At 42.1% G+C, this 25363-nt stretch overlaps 4 protein-coding genes across 6 annotated transcripts in view; 2 read left to right on the top strand and 2 right to left on the bottom strand.

Moving 5' to 3' along the window:
* The window catches only part of LOC110485232 (heparan sulfate glucosamine 3-O-sulfotransferase 6-like), a 29447-nt gene extending 24967 nt beyond the window's left edge, over nucleotides 1-4480 (top strand). The window contains exon 2 of the mRNA XM_021556291.2: nucleotides 2525-4480. Coding sequence (XP_021411966.2) covers nucleotides 2525-3143 — 619 coding nt within the window. The 3' untranslated portion in view covers nucleotides 3144-4480. The remainder of the gene's footprint in view (nucleotides 1-2524) is intronic.
* A 5869-nt stretch (nucleotides 4481-10349) lies between these two features.
* Nucleotides 10350-11821, bottom strand: LOC110486846 (acylpyruvase FAHD1, mitochondrial). The gene has a single exon (XM_021558671.2). It carries the CDS (start codon nucleotides 11637-11639, stop codon nucleotides 10983-10985), a length of 657 nt encoding a protein of 218 aa, XP_021414346.2. The 5' UTR covers nucleotides 11640-11821; the 3' UTR covers nucleotides 10350-10982.
* A 184-nt stretch (nucleotides 11822-12005) lies between these two features.
* Nucleotides 12006-17675, top strand: LOC110486844 (hydroxyacylglutathione hydrolase, mitochondrial). Of its 2 annotated transcripts, XM_036941559.1 has the most exons (10): nucleotides 12058-12164; nucleotides 12656-12717; nucleotides 12875-13065; nucleotides 13164-13228; nucleotides 13380-13497; nucleotides 13592-13700; nucleotides 15481-15584; nucleotides 15814-15915; nucleotides 16441-16520; nucleotides 16745-17675. In XM_036941559.1, the coding sequence occupies exons 3-10, from the start codon at nucleotides 12961-12963 to the stop codon at nucleotides 16842-16844; spliced, it is 783 nt and encodes a 260-aa protein (XP_036797454.1). In that variant the 5' UTR covers nucleotides 12058-12164; nucleotides 12656-12717; nucleotides 12875-12960; the 3' UTR covers nucleotides 16845-17675. The 2 variants fall into 2 exon arrangements, with proteins under 2 accessions (XP_021414343.1, XP_036797454.1); XM_021558668.2 differs by lacking the exon at nucleotides 12656-12717 and having other exon boundaries at nucleotides 12006-12164.
* On the bottom strand, nucleotides 17419-25274 carry narfl (nuclear prelamin A recognition factor-like). Of its 2 annotated transcripts, none has more exons than XM_036941557.1 (11): nucleotides 25179-25274; nucleotides 24404-24499; nucleotides 23932-24075; nucleotides 23635-23767; nucleotides 23379-23513; nucleotides 22037-22155; nucleotides 20427-20556; nucleotides 20232-20304; nucleotides 19941-20078; nucleotides 19452-19609; nucleotides 17419-19120 (listed from the first exon to the last, which is right to left on the bottom strand). In XM_036941557.1, the coding sequence occupies exons 1-11, from the start codon at nucleotides 25242-25244 to the stop codon at nucleotides 18879-18881; spliced, it is 1434 nt and encodes a 477-aa protein (XP_036797452.1). In that variant the 5' UTR covers nucleotides 25245-25274; the 3' UTR covers nucleotides 17419-18878. The 2 variants fall into 2 exon arrangements, with proteins under 2 accessions (XP_036797452.1, XP_036797453.1); XM_036941558.1 differs by having other exon boundaries at nucleotides 23635-23764.
* Between the last annotated feature and the right edge of the window lie 89 nt (nucleotides 25275-25363).

Raw genomic sequence — 25363 nt, 5'->3', positions numbered from 1 at the left:
AGCTCAGGGCTAATAGGGGGTCATGTTGTTGCTCCACTCTGTTGTCTGTATGATTTGAGCCTTTAGAGATTGTTGAAGCTCTCTAGAATGTCAACAGGGCTGAAGGTATTGGTCCACCTAGTAAATCAACTACGTTAAAGTCAAAATATGTTATAGAGAGAATATTGAGAGGAGTTAAATCACTGTTAGTCCTCGAAAGCCAACCAAGATGATGCCCATGCTATCAATTACTTAAATATAATAGCATTTTGAAAAGTCTTTTAAATAAAATATTAAATGTACAGAGGTCACTGAGGTCATCTGTGTTTATCATGACTATAATCTGTTTGAGATGACTTATTAGTTTGATTCGCTTCCCTCCTTTCTTGGTTTGGTTTTCAATCCAACTATAGTTAAGCTAAACCATTCTGTTTTAGTGCCATGTCATGTCTGGCAGCAGACACAAGGCCTAATGAACAGTTTGATTTACCCAGAAACATCTCTGAACTGTCGTCAAAGTCTCTGAACCATCGTCAAAGTCAGTCAGCAACCACTGCCAGAGTCCTGCTGGGGAATAACTGGCAAAATTAAACTAGGATCCCACATTGTTTGGACGAACTCTTTGAACTTCATTTGATGGGCGCTTCATTTGTTGTCAATCATAGAAGCAATTGAAAGGACTCCTGTCATTCTCCATTATTGTTTTGGCGAATCTTCAAGACTTTTCATAAAAAACAAACTGACTTTTTCAAGTGCTGGCTGTCCATAGAGTATGTGTTGAAGTTGTTTATTTTCAGTAAAGCCACAATATGGTCTCCGTAAGAATAACAGACTATTCAGAAGTAGGATCTTAATTTGGTCACCTTGTTGCAGGATAACTTTCCTGCAATGCAGGAAATGTAAAACTTGGAGTGTATTTAAGGTTTAAAAAGGCTTCTGAAGCTTCTGATAAACTCAGACTTGATTTTCCCTTACGAAAAATGGATGAACCCCAGCAAAAATGTCCATTAGTTATATTCCATGTAATAATTCACATACTGTTGCTGCAGGATTATTTTCCTGCTGTAGCAAACTGACTCAAATTAAGATCCTACATCTGTAGGCTTATGATGTGGATGGATGGATGGAAAAGTATTTGCTATAAACTAACATTTCTTCTCATCCTTTGTTAAGTAAAACAATTTGTTCCCTGAATTCATTATCACCACAAAACAGCGGCCTCAGACGTCAGTAGAGGATTGGACCGTCTCCATACATTACCCACAAATCCCCGAGACCAGACACACAAGGCATTAACAGAATTTATTCATCTGAATTTAGATGAAGCAGAATTATAGACAATAGAGCTAGGAGTTTTCCCTGGTCAGTACAGTACAGTACAGTAGATAAGATAATTAATAATTAGGTGGGTGCTTACATTTGTAGTATACAAGTTTGTTTTTTGCATATCCCACCCCCGAGACACCCTCAGAGAGTGGAGTCAGAGCCAGAGATCAGCCATTATCAACGGCAACCCTGGAGCAATTAGGGTTAAGTGCCTTGCTCAAGGGAATATCGACAGATTTATACTTTAGCTTGATAGTAAACTTCACTGAACTTGATTTTGGTGTTGTTGTTGAGGCAAACAGCCATGTCAGAACATTCACAGAACAGATAGGAGAACAGATGCTGAGAGAGGTGACAGAGGCTTATTCTTCTGACTGAACTCAATCTAGACTGTTTCTTATGGAACAGTTTCTTATGACACCTCAGTTACATCTTTGCCTACAGGACAGCATTGGGACTCTATGTGTTGTATCTCTTTCCAGTATTCAGTATCTCTCACCAGAGGTTGTCTATGATCTAAGACTAAAAGTAGCTGTGAGAAAGGCTGTGAAACTGAGCTAAGCAGCTTAGCTAGCCTTGTGTTTCATAGTCGTCCTGAATTTGTTTCGTCTGGTATTGCTAGATTCTTCACAGAGCCTGCCTGCGGGGGGAACACATCACTCTGCGGTGCAGGAAAGGGGGAGGACAGGGGACTGGAGAAGGAAGTCTTAAGGAAATTGCTGTTAAGTGGTTCTTGTGGCTTTGGCTCATCAGATCCATATTGGCTCTGCGGCCTCCCAGTTTCCCATGGCTCCTATACCAGGACTGGGATGGGCTGGGGACTGGTTCATAAACATAGACTGTACTCTTTTAATCATTACTGTTTTGGAGAAGGTTTCATTTAGGTATACAGTGCTGGATTTGTGGCAGTTAAGAATGCAATTTTTCATACCTGAGCTTGTAGAGGAACATTTTATTTTTTGGAAATGAAATAGTTCCACTAAAAAGAAATGGACAAAGTTTTGAACTTGAAGGATGTATATCTGGCTCAGACAAAGATGTGGATCTAAAATGGTATATCTGTAATGTCTTCTCTATTTCTGTAAAAACACACAGATGTAAGAATCATATCCAATGTACAGTATATTATGAATCAGTGTTCCAGCTCTTTATGATACTGCATAGTGTCATGTTGTTGAGTGAAGGACAGTAACTGATTATTCTCCATGTCTGTTGTCAGGAACCTGATGCCTCGGACCCTGGAAGGTCAGATCACCATGGAGAAGACGCCCAGCTACTTTGTGACCAAGGAGGCTCCTCGTCGCCTCTGCACCATGAACTGCCACACCAAGCTCATTGTAGTCGTCCGCGACCCCGTGACCCGGGCAATCTCCGACTATACCCAGACGCTGTCCAAACAACCCGGCCTCCCCTCTTTCCAGAGCCTGGCCCTCAAGAATACTTCTACGGGATTGGTCGACACCTCGTGGAGCGCTGTGCGCATCGGCCTGTACGCCAAGCACCTGGAAAACTGGCTCCAGCACTTCCCCTTATCTCACTTCCTGTTCGTCAGCGGCGAGCGGCTGGTGTCCGACCCGGCGGGGGAGATGGGCCGGGTGCAGGACTTCCTGGGTCTGAAGAGGGTGGTGAGCGACAAGCACTTTTACTTCAACCAGACTAAGGGATTCCCCTGTCTGAAGAAGCCAGAGGGAAGCAGCAGGCCCCGGTGTCTGGGGAAGTCCAAAGGAAGGCCTCATCCACAGATCTCACCAGAGGTACTGCAGAGGCTCAGGGACTTCTACAGGCCATTCAACCTCAGGTTCTACCGGATGACTGGACAAGACTTTGGATGGGACTGAGCCGTCCACCAATGTTACATGGAAATCAAGCCAAAGGATGAAAATGATTACTTTAAAACATGTGGAGAGGACACTGCTTTCATCAAGACAGGAAACACAAGACTGACGTTACATTTGTCAATGAGGGAACAGGGGTTCTAGGTTACCACTTTGACTTGTGACATGGTATGCATTATACACAATGTTGGCATTTTTTGGTATTTTATGGAACAATGATATAAAGCTGTCGTTTATAGTTTCAGTTACAGTATGTGTATGTTGCTACATGTAAGAATAATGTAAGAACTCATTGTTTTGCCAGTGTAAAGTACATGAACCAGGAGATCATGATACATGTCACACAGTAAGTAGACCAAAGGATGTTGATGACTTGATACCTCTGTGTGAGGAGACTCATGTTACAATGGATTATACAAAGGATTATACCCAACCTGTTTCTGACCAGCGTGTGTGTGTGTGTGTGTGTGTGTGTGTGTGTGTGTGTGTGTGTGTGTGTGTGTGTGTGTGTGTGTGTGTGTGTGTGTGTGTTTAAGATACCGTAAGGAAAGTGTATTTATTGCAATAAGTGTATGTAGCTTTAATTATTCTTGTGACCACCCAACTAAGCAACAAAACATTTCTTTATCAGGGTTGACAATCCTTTTCTTTTGACTTTTGTTTTCAATGGTACTGTAGATCTAAAAACCAAATGTGTAACTATCTATCCTTATCTGTCAAGTCAATCTAATACCAGACCCTGTTTACAGCATTTCCATTGGGACAGTATTACATTGGGACAGTATTACATTGGATGATGAACCTCTATTACAAAGACTTTGTACACAGAATGCTTTTTCTTCTCCTTGGGTAAAGAGTTAATTATGATGTGATACTTATTTCACCTTTTAACTCAAAGTTATTTAAGCCTAATTTAAAATGATGCTCTTACTTGCAAACCTTTGATGCATCCAACAATGATACCTCACTTAGGGTACAGAAACACCATTTTGCAACCAAAACAGATTTGTATGTATAGTTTACCCTTCAATGATGAAACGCAATTATAATTATCTTGACATTACCAGTTCACTTAACTCTACCAGGTCATTTGTAAATGTCATGCTTAAAGATTATGTTTGTCAAAGTTTATTTCCTTTCAATTATGTATAGGAAACTGTTTTGTATTACTCTGTAAAAATGTTCTATTAAACCATACTGAAGTTTACAACACTATTGTACATACTGAAATGAGAATATGTTGAGATGTTTAGTAAAGCTTCATTTGAAATGAACATAATGTTAGTTTTTTACTGAAACACACAGTGGTGCGGTTATGCTCTTGTGACCTGTCAGTGTTCTACTAGCTACAACAGGTCTCATTGAGACCCACCATCAGCAGACCCTTGGAGGTCTGTAGACCCAACTCTACCTCGTTTAGCATAGCCAGACCTTGTATTATTGTGTTCTGTGTATTCTCTGAGAACTCAGAAGCCTGGAATAAGAGGCTAAACTCTGTCTAACTCCTCAGTAGAAAACATGCACAGACCTCCGCTTCCCTCTTTCCTCTCTTCCTCTTCATCTTCCCTCTTTCCTCTCTTCCTCTTCATCTTCCCTCTCCTCTCTTTCCTCTCTTCCTCTTCATCTTCTCTCTCCCTCTCTTTGCCCCTTCCCCCTCGTCCCCCCTTCCCTCTCCTCTCTTTCCTCTCTTCCTCTTCATCTTCTCTCTCCCTCTCTTTGCCCCTTCCCCCTCGTCCCCCCTTCCCTCTCCTCTCTTTCCTCTCTTCCTCTTCATCTTCTCTCTCCCTCTCTTTGCCCCTTCCCCCTCGTCCCCCCTTCCCTCTCCTCTCTTTCCTCTCTTCCTCTTCATCTTCTCTCTCCCTCTCTTTGCCCCTTCCCTCTCGCCCCCCCTTCGCTCTCCCTCTTTCTCTCCCTCCACACAGTGAGACCACATGTACAGTCTGAGGGCTGTGTGTGCTGTGGCCTTAAATGATGAAATATGTCAGCTGTCTTAAAAAGACCCCATCCTTCCCTCTCTGGGCAGAATTAGCACCACTCCTTTCTTTCAAAAGGGAGAAAACACATCTGCTCTGGTGGAACAACTTTTTAAAAAAGGAAGCCAACTTTCCCCCTGAAATGTAGACTGGGATGGATGCAGAACAGCTCCAGGATTAACAGTTAATGAATGGGCTCAGTTTAGGTTTAGTACCCAGTTACCCTGGCAGTAGCACTACTTTCTGCCTCCTGCCTACCTCCACCCAGTAGTCTACAGTACCTCCACCCAGTAGTCTACAGTACCTCCACCCAGTAGTCTACAGTACCTCCACCCAGTAGACTATGCCTGTCACACATTCCCACCTATCCGCCTCACTTAAATACGTCTGGCCACAGGCTAGTAGTGCCCTCAGTACCATTTAATGTCCCTGGCTCACTTCATCTGTCCCACATTTTATTACATTTTATTTAGCTGCCTTTTCTGAGTGCCAGCCCAGTGGTAGGAGTGTGTGTGTGTGTGTGTGTGTGTGTGTGTGTGTGTGTGTGTGTGTGTGTGTGTGTTTTTGCCTGTGCCTGTGCCTGCGTGTGTGTCCATTTTTTCATATTCCCCCTCCATCTGGGCAAGTCGTTAGCACCAATGTCTTCGGTACCAGCCTAACAGTAAAGTTAATGAAATCAGCGGAACATGAATCATAGGCTACATGTTTATTATACACTGGGCTGAACTACTGTGGCTCTAATGGGACTGCAACCCGACTGCAACCACAGCATGGTATGAGTGGATGCTCTGGGCAAAGCTGTCCCAAAACACTGCACAATGGGACCCGGAGGAATGGCTATGTATTTGAATCATTCCATTCTATGGGCATGGTCTCAACTTGAGGTGCATGCATAACATAACTCTCATTGATATCCACTGTCGGCATCCGAATTGACAGCTCTATGCACTGAAGATCTATGTATCTGCTAGATATGATTCAACCCTTTAATAAGTCTGGTAATGTGACAGATCATGTAGACAGTCAAAGACTCCATCCTGGTTACATTGAACATGCCATCGTAAAACAACCCTGACATCATTGCGCCCCATCGTGAAAACAGTAGTACCAAGACATAATTTCTCACACGCGAGCCAAAAGGGGGATTTTGTAGTTTAGAAGACTCTACTAAGTTATCCAACAGAAATGACAAACTGTGACGCTATGACTGTAGTATTACTGTAGTGTACAATAACCAATCATTGCACTTCAGTTTCCATACACAGATAATTCCACAGATAAACCCAGAGGGAAACTGTGATCCAGTTGTTCTGACTGATTTGTTTACATTGAAGAGGATGGAGGTTTTAACAATGACGACCTATAAAACCCGTACATGACTGAAGGGGTACATCAATTAAATTACAGGTTCATAAACCTTAATGTCTTCCGTTCCCCAACTAGGCAATTTGTTGTGGACCTAGTGGTATGCAGCTCTTAAGAATGAGGCCAAAATGTGATGCATGCCATCACTTCCTAGCATTGTGGATTTGTTTACCCTTATGAAAATCACCTGACGTGGATACGGTTACAGCCCTGTAATTATTGGAGAAGAACCGTGATGAGGGACCTATATATTTTGCGTAAGGGACGGATGAGACATATATGGGCATATGGCAGACTAATCAGAACCAGTCACGAAGGAGGGTTGAACGATTTTGAGGGTTCTCAGTTTGAAGAAAAAAGGCTGATTTGTACACACCAGATAAAAGCAGGGTTACAGTGTAAAATAGGTTTCTTTTGATTACTCATAAATGAAGACAGTCCGTTCTACAAGACTCCACACACTCTGTGGTTAGGGTAGTACACTGTATCTTGTTAAAAGAGTGACTCTGGCTTTAATTGTTCAGAGTAATTTGGGTCAAAATGGTTTAACTTTAAACTGGTGGTGAGTAAGCCTGTTTCAGGGAATGTTTTTTAGAGATGGGGATTAGGAAGTTTAACAATGGGACTTCATACTATTTCAGGACAAAACTCTTGCTTCAATACCACTTAGCATCCAAGTTGCTAGTCATTTATAATTAGCTTATTGGGTCTTTTTTGGAAAAATCACACAATTACATTTCATTGGATGGCAGACACCCATAAATGGCAAGGTGCAGAGCTAAATTGCTATTACCAATTGGATGAGAAAACTTCACACTTGAAACCATAACAGGGTTTTAAATCAATTATTTTCTACAGTACTGTCGACAGTCATCACATTCCAGGCATTCTGTTTTCACTAACAACTGAATCTATATCACTTAACATCTGAAAAGCCAAATGATATCACCGAATTCTTTAAGACTAGAGATTGCCTCGAAATATACATCTACTACCTAGTGCACCGTTGAATATGTCTTCAATTGATAGCATAGTACCTTCAGAGACAATGAGCCCTACACTCTTAGAAAAAAAGGTGCTATCTAGAACCCAAAAGGGTTCCATAGAAGAACCCTTTTTGATTCCAGGTAGAATCCTTTTGGGTTCCATGTAGAACTCTTTCTACAGAAAGATCCACCACATTGTACCCCCCTTTCAGGTGCTACCGTGCTAAGCCTTAATGAAGTGCACACCTGTTATGTTACATGGTTCAATTTCAGCTGCCAAGGACTCCATTCTGCCATAAGTCAGTATATAAGTTCCATGGTATAGGACAAGTTTTATATAAGTCTATGTAAAGCTTTGCCATGTCTATATAAAGCACTAATTGGTTCTTGATATGTTCCATGGTTTTATTAAACCCAACCACCCACTTATAAATTATTTATGATGGATTGACTTGAACACAAAGTAATTACTTCCATGTGTGGGAGATCAACTATAGTCAAAGATTCCATCATTAATTAGGACATTTATGAAGCTGACAAGAAGATAAACTATGTAACTATTGGTTTCCTAGACTGACATACATACAGACGCACACACACACACAAACAATCCAAACTTACATACAATATTTTTCTCAGCTAATCGCCAGCAATGAAATCCCATACTATCTATTCCTCGATAGTTTCCTATTCGTTGCCATGTGGACATATCTGTGCCTTGTTGTCATGCATGTGATATTGAATCCTCCCTCACTCAGTCTTTCCACTAGCTGTGTGTGCCTGTGGCGTCTGCTTTCTTAGGATGACCACACCACAGTACAGTCTGGTGACATACATACAGCACAGCACGCAAGTAGAACATCACGAACTGTCATTTCCTAAACGGAGACGTGGCAAGACTGTATAAAAAACTCTATAGGACTCTCAAAGTCAAATCTATAGGACCTTCTCAATAGTACACTTGAAACAGACACAATAACATGTTTTAAGTTGTCTACTGTTTCCCAATCACCGCCAGCCTACAGATGAGCTTGAGCTTGGAGTGAGAAATCGACAAAAAGGTGGGAGCTGCTGTCTGTATGAACCCAAATGCAGGAACTCAGTGTCCTCAAGCCAAGAGAGGAGAGTTAACTACCTGCTACTACCTCTACCACCCAGTCATGAGTTGCTGATGAGTGCTGAGGATGGATGAAGGTGTTGTGTGTCATACAGACTGTCTGTGTAAAATGAACCTCCAAAACTCATCTTCCTTCCTTCCTGCCTGTGTGCCTCACCTCTGCCTGCTCCTGGAATGACAGCTACCAGCCCTGTCATCTTTTAAAGATCCACCACACTCACTTCTGCGTTCACACGCAGGGGAAGCATTTCAGACAAATTAAATGGTAACTGATACCTTTCTTGTGTGACTGAGTGAGTGTGTCAGTATTTGGTCATGTTAACTTGGGGCTTATTTTTGTGTAGAAATGCAAAAACTATACCCTACAGCAGAATTGCTTTTGTTTCCCCACTCAAAAGAAATAATGATGTGTTTTCTTTTCACAATGGGATTCCCTTTCTTCAAAGAGCGACTTCACTCTTTGGCTCATGTTTTACCCCACTGGCTTGATGCCCTGCAATGAATGACATCATTGTTACTGTCAGTGTGTGAGTGTTGGGTTGGTTTGAAGACACGCTGTGGTCTAACTGCAGGTAATCCACTCCCTGAGAATGTTAAGTGTACCTTCTCAGGCCTCTCGCTCGATGACAACATGCCATTTCACTGTTCTGAATGCTAAGCCATGGCTCCACACTTGGCTTGAACCTATTGTTCAAGCCTAAGAGAGGAGACTAGAGGATAATACCCACAGACACATATAAGCTAAGATGACGATAATCATATCTCGTAAAAAGGAGCACCTGAAAGAGTACACATGCATATGCTATAACCCAATCATAGTTCACCAGACTGTATCATAGACGATAGTTGGGTACAGTTACAGCTACAGTGAGATTCTGAAGACATATTAAAACGGAACCTTTCATTGTTGTCATGATGATGAACAAGTTGGACATAACCCTAGTCCCCTGGAGGCTGCTGGGACATATAGTTGTGAGGCTGGGTGATAGAATGCCTCTGAGGTGTGGGATGATGATGGTGTATACTACACACAGACTCAGGTTACAGGGAGAGAGAGACAGGCTGAGACTGTGATTGATCCTGATAGCAGAGGCCTGTGGGAGAAGTGTAATTCAACCTGGAACAGATGTTAAAACCCCTGGAAGAACGTGGTTACGGAGAGGGCAGAGCTGGCAGACCTACGCTGCCCTTATTTACCGCCATTATAGACAACGGTTGAGCCGCACAGCGCGAGCCAGTTACAGATGAGAAGATACATTTGACTGTGGATTTGAGAAACTGAGAAATTACGGACTGTAATCAAGTCAGACAGAAGTTACACAAGCCTGAAAATCTGGAGTCCTTTCCTGGAAAGAAGCTAAATGAAAAGGCTTGTTTGATCCTATGACAAGAAACATTCCAGTTGAGAGTTGTTGTAGGTTGAAAGAAATCATACCATTTTCACACTAACCTGCCGACCCGAATCAAGCTTTGCTGGCTCCGATATCAATATCAACTAGCCACTATGGTGGACACATGGAGATGGAGGGTGACAAGGAGTTACATCTGGCCAGAAGTCTGATACTCTGATCACTTCCAAAAAAACACAGGTGTCTCCTCTCCACTGTTATAATGGGATAACATGCAGCAGGCCCACAACACAACTAGAGCAAAAACCTCCCTAAACTCCCTCAATAAGTCACGTCTTAAAAATCACTCATCTGTGACACTGTAGTGGAGACTCAATTTCATCTGTGAAATGTTGGAGATGATAAAAGGCACGCCAATATAAATTAACAGGCTGTAAATGTTTAATGTGACTACTTCTTCAGGCTGATTTGGCTTTGAAGAGGATTGGATCTGTAAGAGAAAAATCCCATTATTGTTTTTCCTATTCATAGTAGAGTAGACAGGAGTTCAAAATGCCATGGGCAATGTTCCTCACAAACAGGAGAAAAAGACAAGATTTTTTAAGGCGAACATTCTAACTGTGATCACAGTGATGTGCTGTGGTAGAGGCTGTTGTCTAGAGCAGAAAACAACAATAGGTCAGGATAAGATTAAGATCAGCACCTGGCCCACTTATTGAACATCTGATTTAGTGAAATCTACTGGACCAGAAATTCAAAACAAGACTTCAAGTTTTGTATCTATCATATTTCCCATTGTAAAATCAATACATTTTTTTAGTCTAATAGGCTACATTGTAATTCTGTATTAGAATCTTTGAGTAAGCACTGCCCTCTGCTGGTTTCAGAAATGCAACAATGTACTTGATCAGTGTGGCCATTCTGCATGAAATAGGCCTGCCTAATGACTCCAGTGTAATTCCATACATTTCATCCAGCTCTCTGCTCGGATTAAAAGCAAATTACAGAAATGTACCATAAAACACAGATTTTAAGAGTTTGCTAATGATCTGTCAAAGTCTGCCAACTTTAAAAGTCATGCTGACAACATCATCTATGCCAGCATGTAGTTCATCGTGCACCTGCACAGCGGATACACCCTTGGGAGTCCCTGTGAGAATCAGATCCCCCTCTTCTAAGGTGATGATCTCACTGATGTAGCTGATGAGAAAGGGAATGGAGAAAATCATCTGAGAGGTGCAGCCATTCTGGCGCATCTGGCCGTTCACATTGAGCCAGATCTTCACGTTTCCCGGGTCGGGTATCCGCTCTTTGGGGATGAATTCACTGACGGGACAAGATGTGTTGAACGCTTTGGCCAGAGTCCACGGAAGACCTTTAGACTTGCAGTCATCCTGGACGTCCCGAGCTGTCATATCCAAACACAGGGCGTACCCTGCGACGTGTTGCATCGCGGAGGATTGGGGGATAGCGGTGCCTCCTTTCCCGATGACCACCCCCAACTCGATTTCATGGTGTACACTGTTGGAGTATTTGGGAATGAGGATAGGTGAGCCCTCTGTCAGATATGCAGATGGAGTCTTCAGGAACAACACGGGCTCTGTTGGGACGATGTTATTCAGCTCCTTTGCATGGTCGGCGTAGTTCCTTCCAACACAGATGATCTTCTTTCCCCACTCCCAAAATCGAGATATATTTCGTGAAGTCATTGTAAAGAAATCTTGTCAAGTCTACAGCTGCTCCGAAGCAGTTCTTACCATCAAAACGACCTTTGCCCGCTGCAGCTTCCTTGAACAAACCTGTCAAACGTACGGTATCCCAGAGTGGACAAAAAAAGTTGACGTGTTACATAATAAAAATTCATTCAAAAATATGAGATATTTCGATACGAAATAAATGCATTATATAAATATTACAATGAAGCTAAATCAGTGCATATATATTACAAACTCAACCTGATTACAAATATGACGTCGTAAGGTTCCGTGGGTTCGCTTTCTCCAGCCTATCAGCTGATATTCACGAGCTACTCCCCTCGCATTCGATTGGTGTATCTGTGGAGGTCAACGTTAAAGAAGGCGGAACTCTTCTTTAAACCAAACGAGTTTGGTTCCTGTACACGCGATTGCGATATTAGCAAACAGCTACAGTGTTGCTGGCTATGTTTTACAGGTCACTGGTAGCGAGTGCCTGCACTCTTGGCGTTCTTGGAGCCGCTGCAACGTATAAAATTGGTATGTTTCGCTCACATCCCGATCTTTCAGGTTCTTTACACAGCTACATAACAACCCTGAAAGTTTCTAAACGAACTGTCACTGATGGCACGCCAACGTAAGGTTAGCTAACTTTCATATTTGTAATTTACACAGCATATTCAAATGCTAGCTAGCTACTGTCAAAGCAGCCATATATATTTGAAGCAGCTGTCCCGGGCTAGCTAACTGGTGTTGATTAGCGCTTAGCAAGCCCCTGATGCTATTACATCATCCCCTTCCTTGTCTGGCATTTCCTCTTACAATTCTCTCACACACAGACTGAACTGAAGGCTTAGCTACGCATAGAATTTGGCAGCATCGAAATATTTGCAAACCATTGGATTCCAGTTATTTTAATGTATTATTCTGATCTTACTCCATAGTACTTCGGTTTTGTGTTCTCTGGCTTACTTGTTTACTTTCATGTGAATGACAGCTTGAATAAATTGAGAACAAGCTCTCTCTGACAGGGTTACAATAGCTAAACTTTACTTGGCTGTTCTCCAAGAACCACGTAGCCCTTGTGTACATTGTAAGCACGTTTACCTTCTGTTTACCCTGTATGTGAACTGTATTTTTCAACGAAAATGGATTGGTTAATATTATGGCAACTATTTATATTTTTACGATGACAAATTGGTTAGTGAGTTCTGTTATGTCTAATGTGATGAATTGTAAATATTGTGTAGCCCCTGCGCACGTCCAAGCAGCCCTTCTACACAAGGAAGCTCCTGATATCCCGATAAGGAAGTCTTTACTGGTGGAGCAGAGCGACATGAAGGTAGAACTGCTGCCAGCCCTCACTGACAACTACATGTACCTTCTCATTGATGAGGAGTCAAAGGAAGCTGCCATCATAGACCCAGTTGAACCAGTGAAGGTATGAAATGAAATATAGCCTGCTGTAGGTTTGTTTTGATGGATCAACAGTAGGATATTATGTATATACATTTTATAATAATTTGATTGTCTCTTCAGGTTGTAGAAGCTATCAGAAAGCACGGTGTGAGACTTACAACAGTTCTGACTACCCATCACCATTGGTAAGTCCAGATGTCAATCATTGTTTTGAATATCACTCAGTGCAAATGACTCAGCGAAATTACCATTGTGAGCAGTCCAATAACACTGAGATTAGATATACCGACATTATAGGATTTCCATGTACCATGCGTTGTCTCCTTCTCTCTACAGGGACCATGCGGGAGGCAATGAGAAGATGGTGAGGCTAGTGCCTGGTCTCACTGTGTACGGAGGAGATGACCGGGTGGATGCCCTCACTAAGAAAGTCAAACACTCCAACACGTTCAAAGTAAGGCCTTTATACCTGAGTAACTACCAGCAGAATAACCTATGTAATAACCATAACAGACCTAAAACAAAACACCTGTCTATTTCATTGCCAGGTTGGTTCACTTACAGTCAAGTGTTTGTTTACGCCATGCCACACCACTGGCCACATTTGCTACCTTGTGACCAAAGACAACAGCACTGAGCCTCCAGCTGTCTTCACAGGTAAGCTACTGATATATTTCCAGTTTGACTGTATCACCTACTGTAATAGAGAGCAATAGTAATGGCATGTTGGCTAAAGCCCATGAGAAATTAAAAGGGGTTTTGGATAAAAGCTGAAAATAAGAACTGTGTTAAACACAGGCTTAGGAGATCTTATACGTTTTGTTCTGTGAGATCATCTGTCAGCTCCCTTTGTGAATTTTGAAGCATTTAGTAATCAAAACAGCACATAAAGGCTTCATAATTCATAAAGGTCATGTTAACTGACTGATATTCTCGTAGAACAAAACATATAAGCTCTCCTGAGCCTGTGTTAACCTCAGACCTTATATTTTATATCCTAAAACCACATTCTTTCCAAATTGGTTCGTTCAGCCATTCCTGAGGTACACTGCATGACCAAAAGTGTGTGGACACCTGCTCGTCGAACATCTCATTCCAAAATCATGGGCATTAATATGGAGTTGGTCCTCCTTTTGTTGCTATAACAGCCTCCAGTCTTCTGGTAAGGCTTTCCACTAGATGTTGGAACATTGTTGCGGGGACTTGCTTCCATTCAGCCATGACGTGAGGTCGGGAACTGATGTTGGGCGACGAGGCCGGCGTTCCAATTCATCCCAAAGGTGTTCGATGGGGTTGAAGTCACGGCTCTGCAGACCAGTCAAGGTCTTTGACACCAGTCTCGACAAACCATTTCTGTATGGACCTCTTTGTGAACGGGGCATTGTCATGCTGGAACAGGAAAGGGCCTTTCCCAAACTGTTGCTACAAAGTTGGAAGCATTTAATTGTCTAGAATGTTATTGTATGCTGTAGTGTTACGATTTCCCTTCACTGAAACTAAGGGGCCTAGCCTGAACCATGAGAAACAGCCCCACACCATTATTTCTCTTCCACCAAACTTTACAGTTGACACTGCATTAGGGCAGGTAGCGTTCTCCTGTTATCCGCCAAACCCAGATTTGTCCGTCGGACTGCCAGATGGTGAAGCGTGATTCATCACTCCAGAGAACCCGTTTCCACAGCTCCAGAGTCTAATGGCGACGAGCTTTACACCACTCCAGCCAATGCTTGGCATTGCACATGGTGATCTTAGGCTTGTGTGTGGCTGTTAGGCCATGGAAACCAATTCATGAAGCGCCTGAAAAACGGTTCTTGTGTTGCTTCCAGAGGCAATTAAGAACTTGGTAGTGAGTGTTACAGATTATTTTTATGTGCTACTCTGTGGTCCCGTTCTGTGAGCTTGTGTGGTCTACCTACCACTTCACGGCTGAGCCGTTGTTGCTTCTGGACGTTTCCACTTCACAATAACAGCACATACAGTTGACTGGGGCAGCACTAGCAAGGCAGAAATTTGACAGACTGACTTGTTGGAAAGGTGGCACCCTGTGACGGTGCCACGTTGAATGTCACTGAGCTCTTCAGTAAGTCCATTCAACTGCCAATGTTTGTCTATGGAGATTGCATGGCTGTGTGCTCTTTTTTTTTTATACACGTCAGCAATGGGTGTGGCTGAAATAGCCGAATACACACACTTGGAGGGGTGTCATGTATTCGGCTATAGAGAGATCTAATTTTCTTTTTTTTTAATCTAGGAGAACTCTATTGAAGTCTGAATAGACTCGTCGTAATGCAGTTCCAGTCATAGGGGACATCAATCTCTTAACAGTTCTGATCATTAAACATAAGTTACCTAAGTAAACCTACAGTAGTTATCTATGTATTATTAAATCAGCAGATTTTCATGGCAGTCCTTTGACCCTTGTTATCTTCCTGTTTAGGGGACACACTGTTTGTTGCTGGCTGTGGGAAGTTTTTTGAGGGTACAGCTGAACAGATGTACAGGGCATTGATAGACGTGCTGGGACGTCTGCCCCCTGAAACAGTAAATATACCTCTATCACACTGTTAAAAATTAACTTCTACATATGATAACTTTCTTTACATGTAATGACAGCTACTGGATTAACACTATTCAGTGTCTGTCTTTTATAGGTTAGAAACGGTCAGTTATTATTACATTATATGTGACCAAGCACGTGTGCTGACAAACTCTGTCGTGTTAACACGACAGTCACGCAGCAGATGGGAACAATAGTGTGTTTGTGTTCCAGCGTGTTTACTGTGGTCATGAGTACACCGTCAACAATCTGAAGTTCGCTCGACATGTGGAGCCCGACAACGAGGTCATCAAGAAAAAACTAGCATGGGCAAAGGTATATCTTGATACATTTCATTAAAGGCCCAGTGCAGTCAAACACATGATTTCCCTGGGTTTTATATACATTTCCTCACTGAGGTTGGAATAATACTGTGAAATTGTAAAAAAAAATATGATTAATGCCCTTAGTGTAAGAGCTGCTTTTAAAAGATTGTCTGAAATTTCTGCTGTTTTTGGTAGGATGGAGTTTTGGCCTTCCATGGTGAAATCACCATGCGGTTAATAGACCAATAAGAAAGGGTTCCAAACCTCTCTGCCAATAACAAATGTTCAGGTTTCCCCTCCCACTCAGACCACTCCAAGACAGTCATAGCTAAATATTTAGACATTTCCCTTTTGCTATAAGAAGCTATTTTTGACCATTGTTTTCAATTAAAATCACATTAATTTATTGAATTGTTACCCAGAAATGATATTGAGAAAAACAGCTGCATTGGACATTTTGTGTGTGAACACATGGCCATGGTGGTCTTTAATGTAATCAAGAAAATGTATAATCTGCTTTTTATTAAATCCGTAGGAGAAAGTCAGTAATGGAGAACCAACCATCCCCTCCACTGTGGCTGAAGAATTCAAATTCAACCCCTTTATGAGAGTGAAGTAAGTACAACTAGTGATGGACATTTTTATAAAGCACTTGCTCAAGCAGCACTGATCTCTTATACGAGCATCAGACAATCCACAAATGCCCTCTTGAGCTTTGTGTCATAGAGGAATGCGGGGAAGATGAGGGAGAGGATTTTTTAGCATGGAAATGAAAGTGCCAATGCTCACTCTGTATGTAGTGAAATAATTTAAGTGACATTCTTTGCTTTCTATTCCAGAGAGAAGTCTGTGCAAGAGCATGCTGGGCAGAATGACCCTGTTGAAACCATGAGGAGTCTCCGTAAGGAGAAAGATGGCTTCCGGGTCCCCAAGGACTGACTGCAGAATGGAGTCTAGTGAAATCCGTTCCACTACATGCGTACCAGTGCACTGGACTTGTTACTAACAACTATGGCAAAATATTTCCTACCTGTTTCATTCACTACATAAAATACTGTATTTACTACATTTCAACATTCTGTACATTAGCTTGTAGACCTAATGCAAGCATCAAGCAAAACATTGTAGTCTCGTCACGAGGAAGACTAGAGATGGGAGTATGAACTGGATTTACAGAATACAATTTGATATGTATTGCAGAAGATTGATTCAAGAATCTACTGAAATGTACAGTTTGATGTAGAGTGAATACAGTATTGATATTCTAATGTGAAAAATAATACTTTAATAAACCCCAACAATTCTCATCTGCAGAAGCAAAGCCAAACTATAAAGAGCAGGGTGAAGCTTGAATAAGTAGATTGTCTTAATGTGCAATGTTTGTAAATTAATTTAGACTTTTTGTCTCTGTATAAAGGTTTCTTATCAAGTGTTTTATTATTTTAATATGGTATATTCACTCAACAATATTTCCGAGGTTTGGGGTATAGTCCCTTTAGAGAAGCCAGGGCTACTTTAGTGTGATTGCTGGACATTTAGAAAATCAAGACTGAAGCGCTTCCAAACATCTCTCATACTATAGAAAATAAGACAACTTATGCTCTTTGTTAATCAAAAGCTCCATATATATATATATATATATATATACATACACACATATCAGGCTTTGAGTGCCAATGGGAAGTTCGTGATACATAGGTTTTACTAAAAGCTCCATTGTCTCCTTCACAGAAAAAGCAATAAAGCAGATTGTTTCTATTGTTGACCTAACAATTAATTTCATATTTGTGAGAGATTCATATCCCTAATGACTATTACCCGCTTGCAGAATTCTTAGGGTAAAACGGTGATGTTTGCTTGACATTCTGTATTAACATTTCACCACATATCTATAACAAAATAGCTGCTAAACATTTAGTTTAATATATAAGCAATATATTTTGACATTGCTAATATTACTTAGTCCATATTAAATGGTTGAACCTAGCTGCTTAACTGACAGCATACCGTATGAAGGTATGTGCCTCTTGTTCTCACCATGCCATACAAAGGAAGAAAACACTGAAAACATGAATGTAAATATTGAAAGTGTATGCTTATTTCTACAGCTAAAACGGTTCCTCAGTATCGTGTCAGTATGTATATCAATGACTGCTGGTGCATGGTGAATAACGTACTTGAAAGTTACACTAACATTTTAATATGCAAAATATGTATCATAGATTTATTATAAATAAGGCAGAAATGATATTCATTTAAACTAAAATATTTCTTTAGAATTCCATCAGAAAACATTTCAAGAGTCCAAATCCTTTTCAGTGCATACAAGAGAAATAACAGAATTTGCTGCTGTATTCATAATTAGTGCACACTTAAATGTAGTAATAATTATCCCAACCATACCAGTGGTCTGGTATGAATTAGCTTGTGCGTATACAATCTATAGCCTGAATGTATACAGGCTTTATATTGGTATAAATAAATGACAGATCTAGAAGAAAAATTAACGCACACCTATTTAGGCAAGGTGCTGGCTAGGTGCTGGCTAGCGGAGTAGAAAACTTGAAAAGAGAGCCGCAAAGACAAAGAGACGGTAGAGGAGAGAGACAAAGAGACGGTGAAGGAAAGTGCTAAATTCAGTCATCCAGTACAGATGGAGCATAAACATTAACCCAAGGTCAAGTTGTGTGATTTCACTCAAATGGTTCAAATAATCCTAGAATAGGGATGCATCTCAATAGACAAAATGTATGTGCATCATGCCTTTTTCTTTATTTCTACTGATATTAAAGAACTAAGACAGGTGACAGAAAATACCCAACAAGAACCGGCCATGTTGCTTCCACCTAACCTGTGTTAAACTCAATGGAGATGAAACAGAGAGGGCTACTTTAGACACTTGAGATGCACCCTGACACTTGAGGACAGACCATTCACTTACAGAAACCCTTCAACATCCTTTCACCCTCTTCTTCACCATTTGACAAGGAGTCCGTTGGTGGCCTTGTCCACTGCATGGTACTGTGTGTGCAGCAGCTCCCTGGCTCTCTCCTCTCCTACACTCTGTAGCCAGGACTGGTAAAGCTCTGCCACGTGCTGGTCCTCCTCTGGCACTAGAGGGCGCTCCTCCTTGTACAGATCCTCCACCTGCTGCAGCAACTCCTTGTTGTTCTGCTCTGGTAAGGGCTTCACCTGGCCTCCCCCATTCAGACAACCTGTATACACACACAGTGAGGAAACACAACACACAACTGGTTTTACAAGTTCACTTTGACTTGAACCAAAAAAATGAATTACAAACAGGAAACATTCCCCAGGGGAATTCACGCAGTGTGCTTTCTAACACTAGCTGCTGCCTGTGGTAGCTTCTGTGCAGATGTAGAATAGAGACTTCAACCATAGCAGTAAACAAATCAATGGACGAGACATAATTCAATTCCACCCACTTGAATGTGGGATGAAAAAAAACATGCATTTGTATATAGTATCTTGTGTTTATATTAAACACAAATATAAACCAACAAACAAAGCCTCCCCTTTCCTCACCTGACGGACAGGCCATGACCTCTACGAAGTGGTAGGGTGACTTTCCCCTCTTGAGTTTCTGCACCAGGTTCTGGATGTTGCGGAAACCGTAGGTTGTGGCGAAACGCAGCACGACCACACCGTCCCTTTCCAGGGTCACCTCCTGGAAGTCCTTGTTCCTAAAGGGGACAGGTTAATCAGGGTTGTGTTCATTAGGCACCAAATACAATAAATCAGACTGAAACAGGGAAGGACAACTTGGATTTGTCCAATCAGAAACGCTGTTTCTTAAACATGCTCTAATCTCAGGGTTATTCTTCTCAACAAATCTATACATCCATGGCTGATAGGAAGCAGAGACAGACTTCCCTGCACATCTCATGGAAATGAAGAGAGACTGAGTATTTTGCCTGCACTATTTCACAGTTGACACAATTAAGTGAAAGCTAACCAATTAGCAGAGGTGAGCTCCTAACAGGGCTTTAATACTGCAGGGCCAGACTGACTTACTTGAGTGTCTTGTAGGTGAGCTCCTTCACCTCCTCTCCAAACAGCTGTCTGGCAGCGTGTGTGAACACGTGATGGAGGTATCCTCCTGAACCGCTCCCTGCATGGCCCAGCAACTCATCACCACACACACTGCTGAACCTGCAGTGCATGCACACATCAGCAAGTGTAGAGTTCTTCTGACGCACGCTGCACACACACACACACCCCCCCCCCCCCCCCCCCCTTCTGGAGTTCTCCTGACACACACGTATGTATTAATTTATAGGTAAAAGATGAGGTTCAAACCCTTACATTGTATCTAATGGGGCTGGCTCCACATCACTGAGCAACACTTTCTCTTCTTCTAGCATCTTCAGAACCTCTCCTGTCATGAAATAAACAGAAACAGACATCAGAAAATGTATATTTAAAAATGTGATTCCAAACAGAAAACACACACAGAGACTTTGAATACTATCTGCCATAGTGGTTTCATGTCCTCCCTACCTGAAGTGATGACACAGTCCACCTCTCTGGTGTCAGCCTCCTCCAGGTAGAAGTCAGGCCTGGAGGCCTCCAGTTTTTTATCATAGCAGGGCATCACAGTCACATGGTAGATCTGCTGTGGGTTCAGGCCCTGCAACAACAACAACACACACCTGTCAGTCATATCTCTTAGAAGATCTCATCCTACTATACAGACATGATGGAATCACCATCCAAAATGAACACAAATTCTTATCATCTATTAAACGTTACTCTCCATCTCTGATCTAGATCACCTGACTCCATTTAGTCTATTCCAAAACTAACATCTAGATATTTAACCCTGCAGTCTTCATCGCTGAATGTCAGACTCCTGCATCATCAGCTGGCGGAATTATTGGGGGGCTTCCGGTTCAGAACAATTATATTGCAGGTCAGAAGCTTTTTAAATCAAGAAAACACTTCTTTTTTTTTACAAACCCAGGAGCTGGTCGTTTTGCATTATGTGAATTCCATTCTGTGAGCGGTGAGGCGGACATAGAAGGCTACCAGCAGGGAACTGTCCATTATTTGTGTCGTGCTGAAACATTTTTATTTGTCCATATGTAGAGCTTATGTTCCCTTCCCCCACGTAAGAATACACTGCCAAGTTGACTTCCCCTGGCTAGCCTCTCTCCATGCGAAAATGGCTAAAGTAACAGGACAAAGAAAGACAAGTTCTGATGGAGGAATACACAATCGTGGAAACAGGTGCTGCGCGAGTCATTATGGACACGGTCAACAACTCGCTAGATGGATGCACAGCCTGCAAAAAGAGCAAGCAGGTATGTGTTTATGTTTATGATAATTCAGGTCATTATTAGTGGATGATTGTGTTAATTCAGGCTGTCGTACATGTAGACCGTACGCAGGACATATAACATTTAAACCAGTGCTGCTGGTAAAAGTGCAGCCTAGTAAATAAGTTATTCTGGGAATAAGTACTTTAGTGACTTGTCAATCTTTTTTAAACCTCCCGCTTTGGGCTGGATGTGTCAATGTGTAGTTTATATACGGCTAATCTATGAGCAGAATTACTGTCTTACCTCAAGTAACCACAAAATCCCTAGTTTAAAAGCGACTGTTTTCTGTAAGCTGTGGTGTGCCATTTTCCCTAACTTCCCCCTTTAAGTTTCAATTCAATTATTTGATTATCTAAACAATATTGAATGTAAAGGTCTTGTTTCGTTATGTCGGCTACAGGCTCTACAGGCTTTCATGAGGTAAGAAGGTTAATTGGAAGGCTCCTTTTTACAAAGCAATTTGAGTTGTCAATGTGACGCATTGCATAGTGAAGAAAAAATATATATGGTTCTTAATTCATGTTGAATAGACATGCAGACAAATTCATTCATGCAGGGAAGAAGAATATTAGCCTACTACACAGGAGTCACAAACACTAAATAAATAGATGTTATTTGGCGGGTTGACGGATCAACTCGCGGAACAATTTTATGCGGCTCGGTCGGATTGCACAGAAAGATCTCTCTTGATGTCGGGTAGGCTCAGAATTTATGTGGCTGGAGCGGGGTGGGTGCAGCTCCAAAAAACAGACCTATGCAGGACTCTAGTGTCAATGAGCCCCGACCAACCTGCTGGCCAGCGAAGAAGCCCTTCACCAGAGAGCCCATCATCTGCTGTGGGGAGCGGGTGGAGCTGATGTAGGGCAGGATGAACTCTCCATGGGTTTTCTCTGCATAGCAGATCCAACCTGAAGACAACACAAGCCTGTATTATTACAGGGCCTGAAGACAACACAAGCCTGTATTATTACAGGGCCTGAAGACAACACAAGCCTGTATTATTACAGGACCTGAAGACAACACAAGCCTGTATTATTACAGGGCCTGAAGACAACACAAGCCTGTATTATTACAGGACCTGAAGACAACACAAGCCTGTATTATTACAGGGCCTGAAGACAACACAAGCCTGTATTATTAATGAACCTGAAGACAACACAAGCCTGTATTATTACAGGGCCTGAAGACAACACAAGCCTGTATTATTACAGGGCCTGAAGACAACACAAGCCTGTATTATTAATGGACCTGAAGACAACACAAGCCTGTATTATTAATGGACCTGAAGACAACACAAGCCTGTATTATTACAGGGCCTGAAGACAACACAAGCCTGTATTACTACAGGGCCTGAAGACAACACAAGCCTGTATTATTACAGGGCCTGAAGACAACACAAGCCTGTATTATTACAGGGCCTGAAGACAACACAAGCCTGTATTATTACAGGGCCTGAAGACAACACAAGCCTGTATTATTACAGGGCCTGAAGACAACACAAGCCTGTATTATTACAGGGCCTGAAGACAACACAAGCCTGTATTATTACAGGACCTGAAGACAACACAAGCTTGTATTATTACAGGGCCTGAAGACAACACAAGCCTGTATTATTACAGGGCCTGAAGACAACACAAGCCTGTATTATTACAGGGCCTGAAGACAACACAAGCCTGTATTATTACAGGGCCTGAAGACAACACAAGCCTGTATTATTACAGGGCCTGAAGACAACACAAGCCTGTATTATTACAGGGCCTGAAGACAACACAAGCCTGTATTATTACAGGACCTGAAGACAAGCCTGTATTATTACTGGACCTGGAAGAGACCAGGGCCTATATTTATAAAGTGTCTCAGAGTAGGAGATTATCTGTCCCCCCTCTTATTCCCTCTTCTGGCCGTGACCCCACTCTCCTAGGGTGTCTCAGAGGGAGTTGGGATATGCAAAAAACACATTTCAAATTAAAACACACTTGTACATGTGTGAAACAGGACAAATAGAAGTACCCACCACTTCTAATCTGATGAACTTTGTGAAATTGGACCCTGGTTTCTGAAGTTCTATTGGAAGGATTCTGACCTGGAGATAATCAGGGGCTAGTTAAGGTGTTGAGGTACAGCTGGTTACCTGGGCAGGCAGAGGCCAGCATGGGCAGGGCCTGCTTGTCTTGCTCCTTCCGATGGAACCGCTCCACAAACTCTCTCTGACTCTCCAACAGGCTGAAGGTCCTGCTGAAGCTGGTGTCAAACACGTGGTGAACTCCTGAAACACAACAGTCAGTATATTTGATCTAAATATAATGTATCTCACTAATGTGTCAGATAAACCGATGTCCTATATTACACAGATACACAAAGATTTATATTTTAACCTTCGCACTCACCCAGACCCTTGAAGAAGGCGGTGAGCCTCCTGCCTGCATCACTGCTGCTCAGGCCGTAGCGTGCTGCCAGGGAGGCTCTGGACTGTGGGGACACAGACACCACCACCACCTTCTGCTCTGCTACACCTGCCTGCTGGGGAGATGAAGGGAGACTAGTTACACACAGAGGAGACAGATACAGACACCATCATCATCACTAAACACGCTGGGTTGAGTATGACTGGTGGGTCCTGTTAGTGGGTCTTCAGATGGATGCCAACACACACACACACACACACACACACACACATACACTACCTTGTTGCTGCGTAGCACCCTGTAAATCTCTTCATGACTCTGCTGTGTGATAAGGACACTCTCAGCTGAGGTGATGCAGCCACTGCAGGCCAGGCAGTCATTCAGAGTGATCTTAGCTTTCTCCAGCTTCTGCTTTCCACCATCCTGGAGACACAAAGAACAAGTTGGAGTAATATTGTACTGTAGGTTAACAGTGAGAAAGAAAAAGTTTGTCTCAAAAAGTAGCATCTGCTGCTTAAATTAATTTGAGAAAGTACTTGACAAAACAAATCCCATAAGGCAGCCATATTGCTTTTACCGATCCTGTGTCTTCAGAACAAGTTCAGGTGAAGGAGAGATGAGAAGAGCAACAAGAACGTTTTGAGATTCACCCTCAGTGAAGTAGGCTCATGCCAGTTGACATGTTAGTCAATGTAACATCATCACAGCTCCAGCTGTGGTCACTATGTGGGAAACATTGAAGCATACGCACCTGTTTAACCTGGAAATAGCTCCCATCATCTTCTATTTGAATTTTAGCCACAGATCGGCCTTGCTTCTTCTCCACCTTGACTGGTTTCACACATTCCTAAGAAAGGACAAGGGGAGCAAGTAGCAATCAGTTTAGGGGGGAAAGTACAATCCCAAACAATACTAGCTAGCTTAGTCACATCGTGCTTACAGTACAATAACCAATTAAATTAAAGTAAAAGGAACTAATGGTGTGTCTGATGACAGATACAAGTGGACATCTTTGGCTAAGTTATTCAACCTAGGAAGTTAACTAGTTAACGTTAGCTAGTCAAATGAGTCACATGTCATTTCGATGACCTAGCGAGAGCGCAAAGCAACTAGGTAGTAGAGGAGGCTGGAAGGAAACAACATCTCTGAATCCATTCTAATGATCTCATTCCAGTCATAACAATGAGCCCGTCCTCCTAAAGCTCCCCCACCAGCATCCGCTACGAGTTAACTAGGTTAAAAAAAAGAACAAAAGCGGGTTCAATTGAAACCACCATTGCTTCAATCAATTTACACAGCAATGCCAATAACACAATATACGCATTTGGAGTTGGACAGATCATACTCTATTTGACAGCTAGCCAGTACTTTAGAGGTTAGCTAACTACAGTAGCTAGCTAGCTAACTAGCTACTGAGAGTGGCGACCAGTGAGTCATTAACATTAAAATAACCACATTATACCTATGCTAAAATTATATAAAACGTGTTTAATAACATGATTGTTGTATGGTTAAGTGTTATTTACCTGGGAAGGAGTGATAAAATCATCTAGATCTGTCAATTGCAAAACACCGCTAAATTGGGACACCATGTTTAGTGCTGCTGTAAAGCAGTTTGTGTTTACTATGAGTGTCGTAAAGATGTTTCGTCAGAGAATGTGCTTCTCTCATACCAACCAGATTTGATACTTGGTATTTTTAAACAGTACCC

The sequence above is a fragment of the Oncorhynchus mykiss genome, chromosome 13 (genome assembly GCF_013265735.2).
Source record: "Oncorhynchus mykiss isolate Arlee chromosome 13, USDA_OmykA_1.1, whole genome shotgun sequence".
NCBI classification, from domain to species: Eukaryota; Metazoa; Chordata; class Actinopteri; order Salmoniformes; family Salmonidae; genus Oncorhynchus; species Oncorhynchus mykiss.
This window is presented reverse-complemented; position numbering and strand designations above follow the sequence as displayed.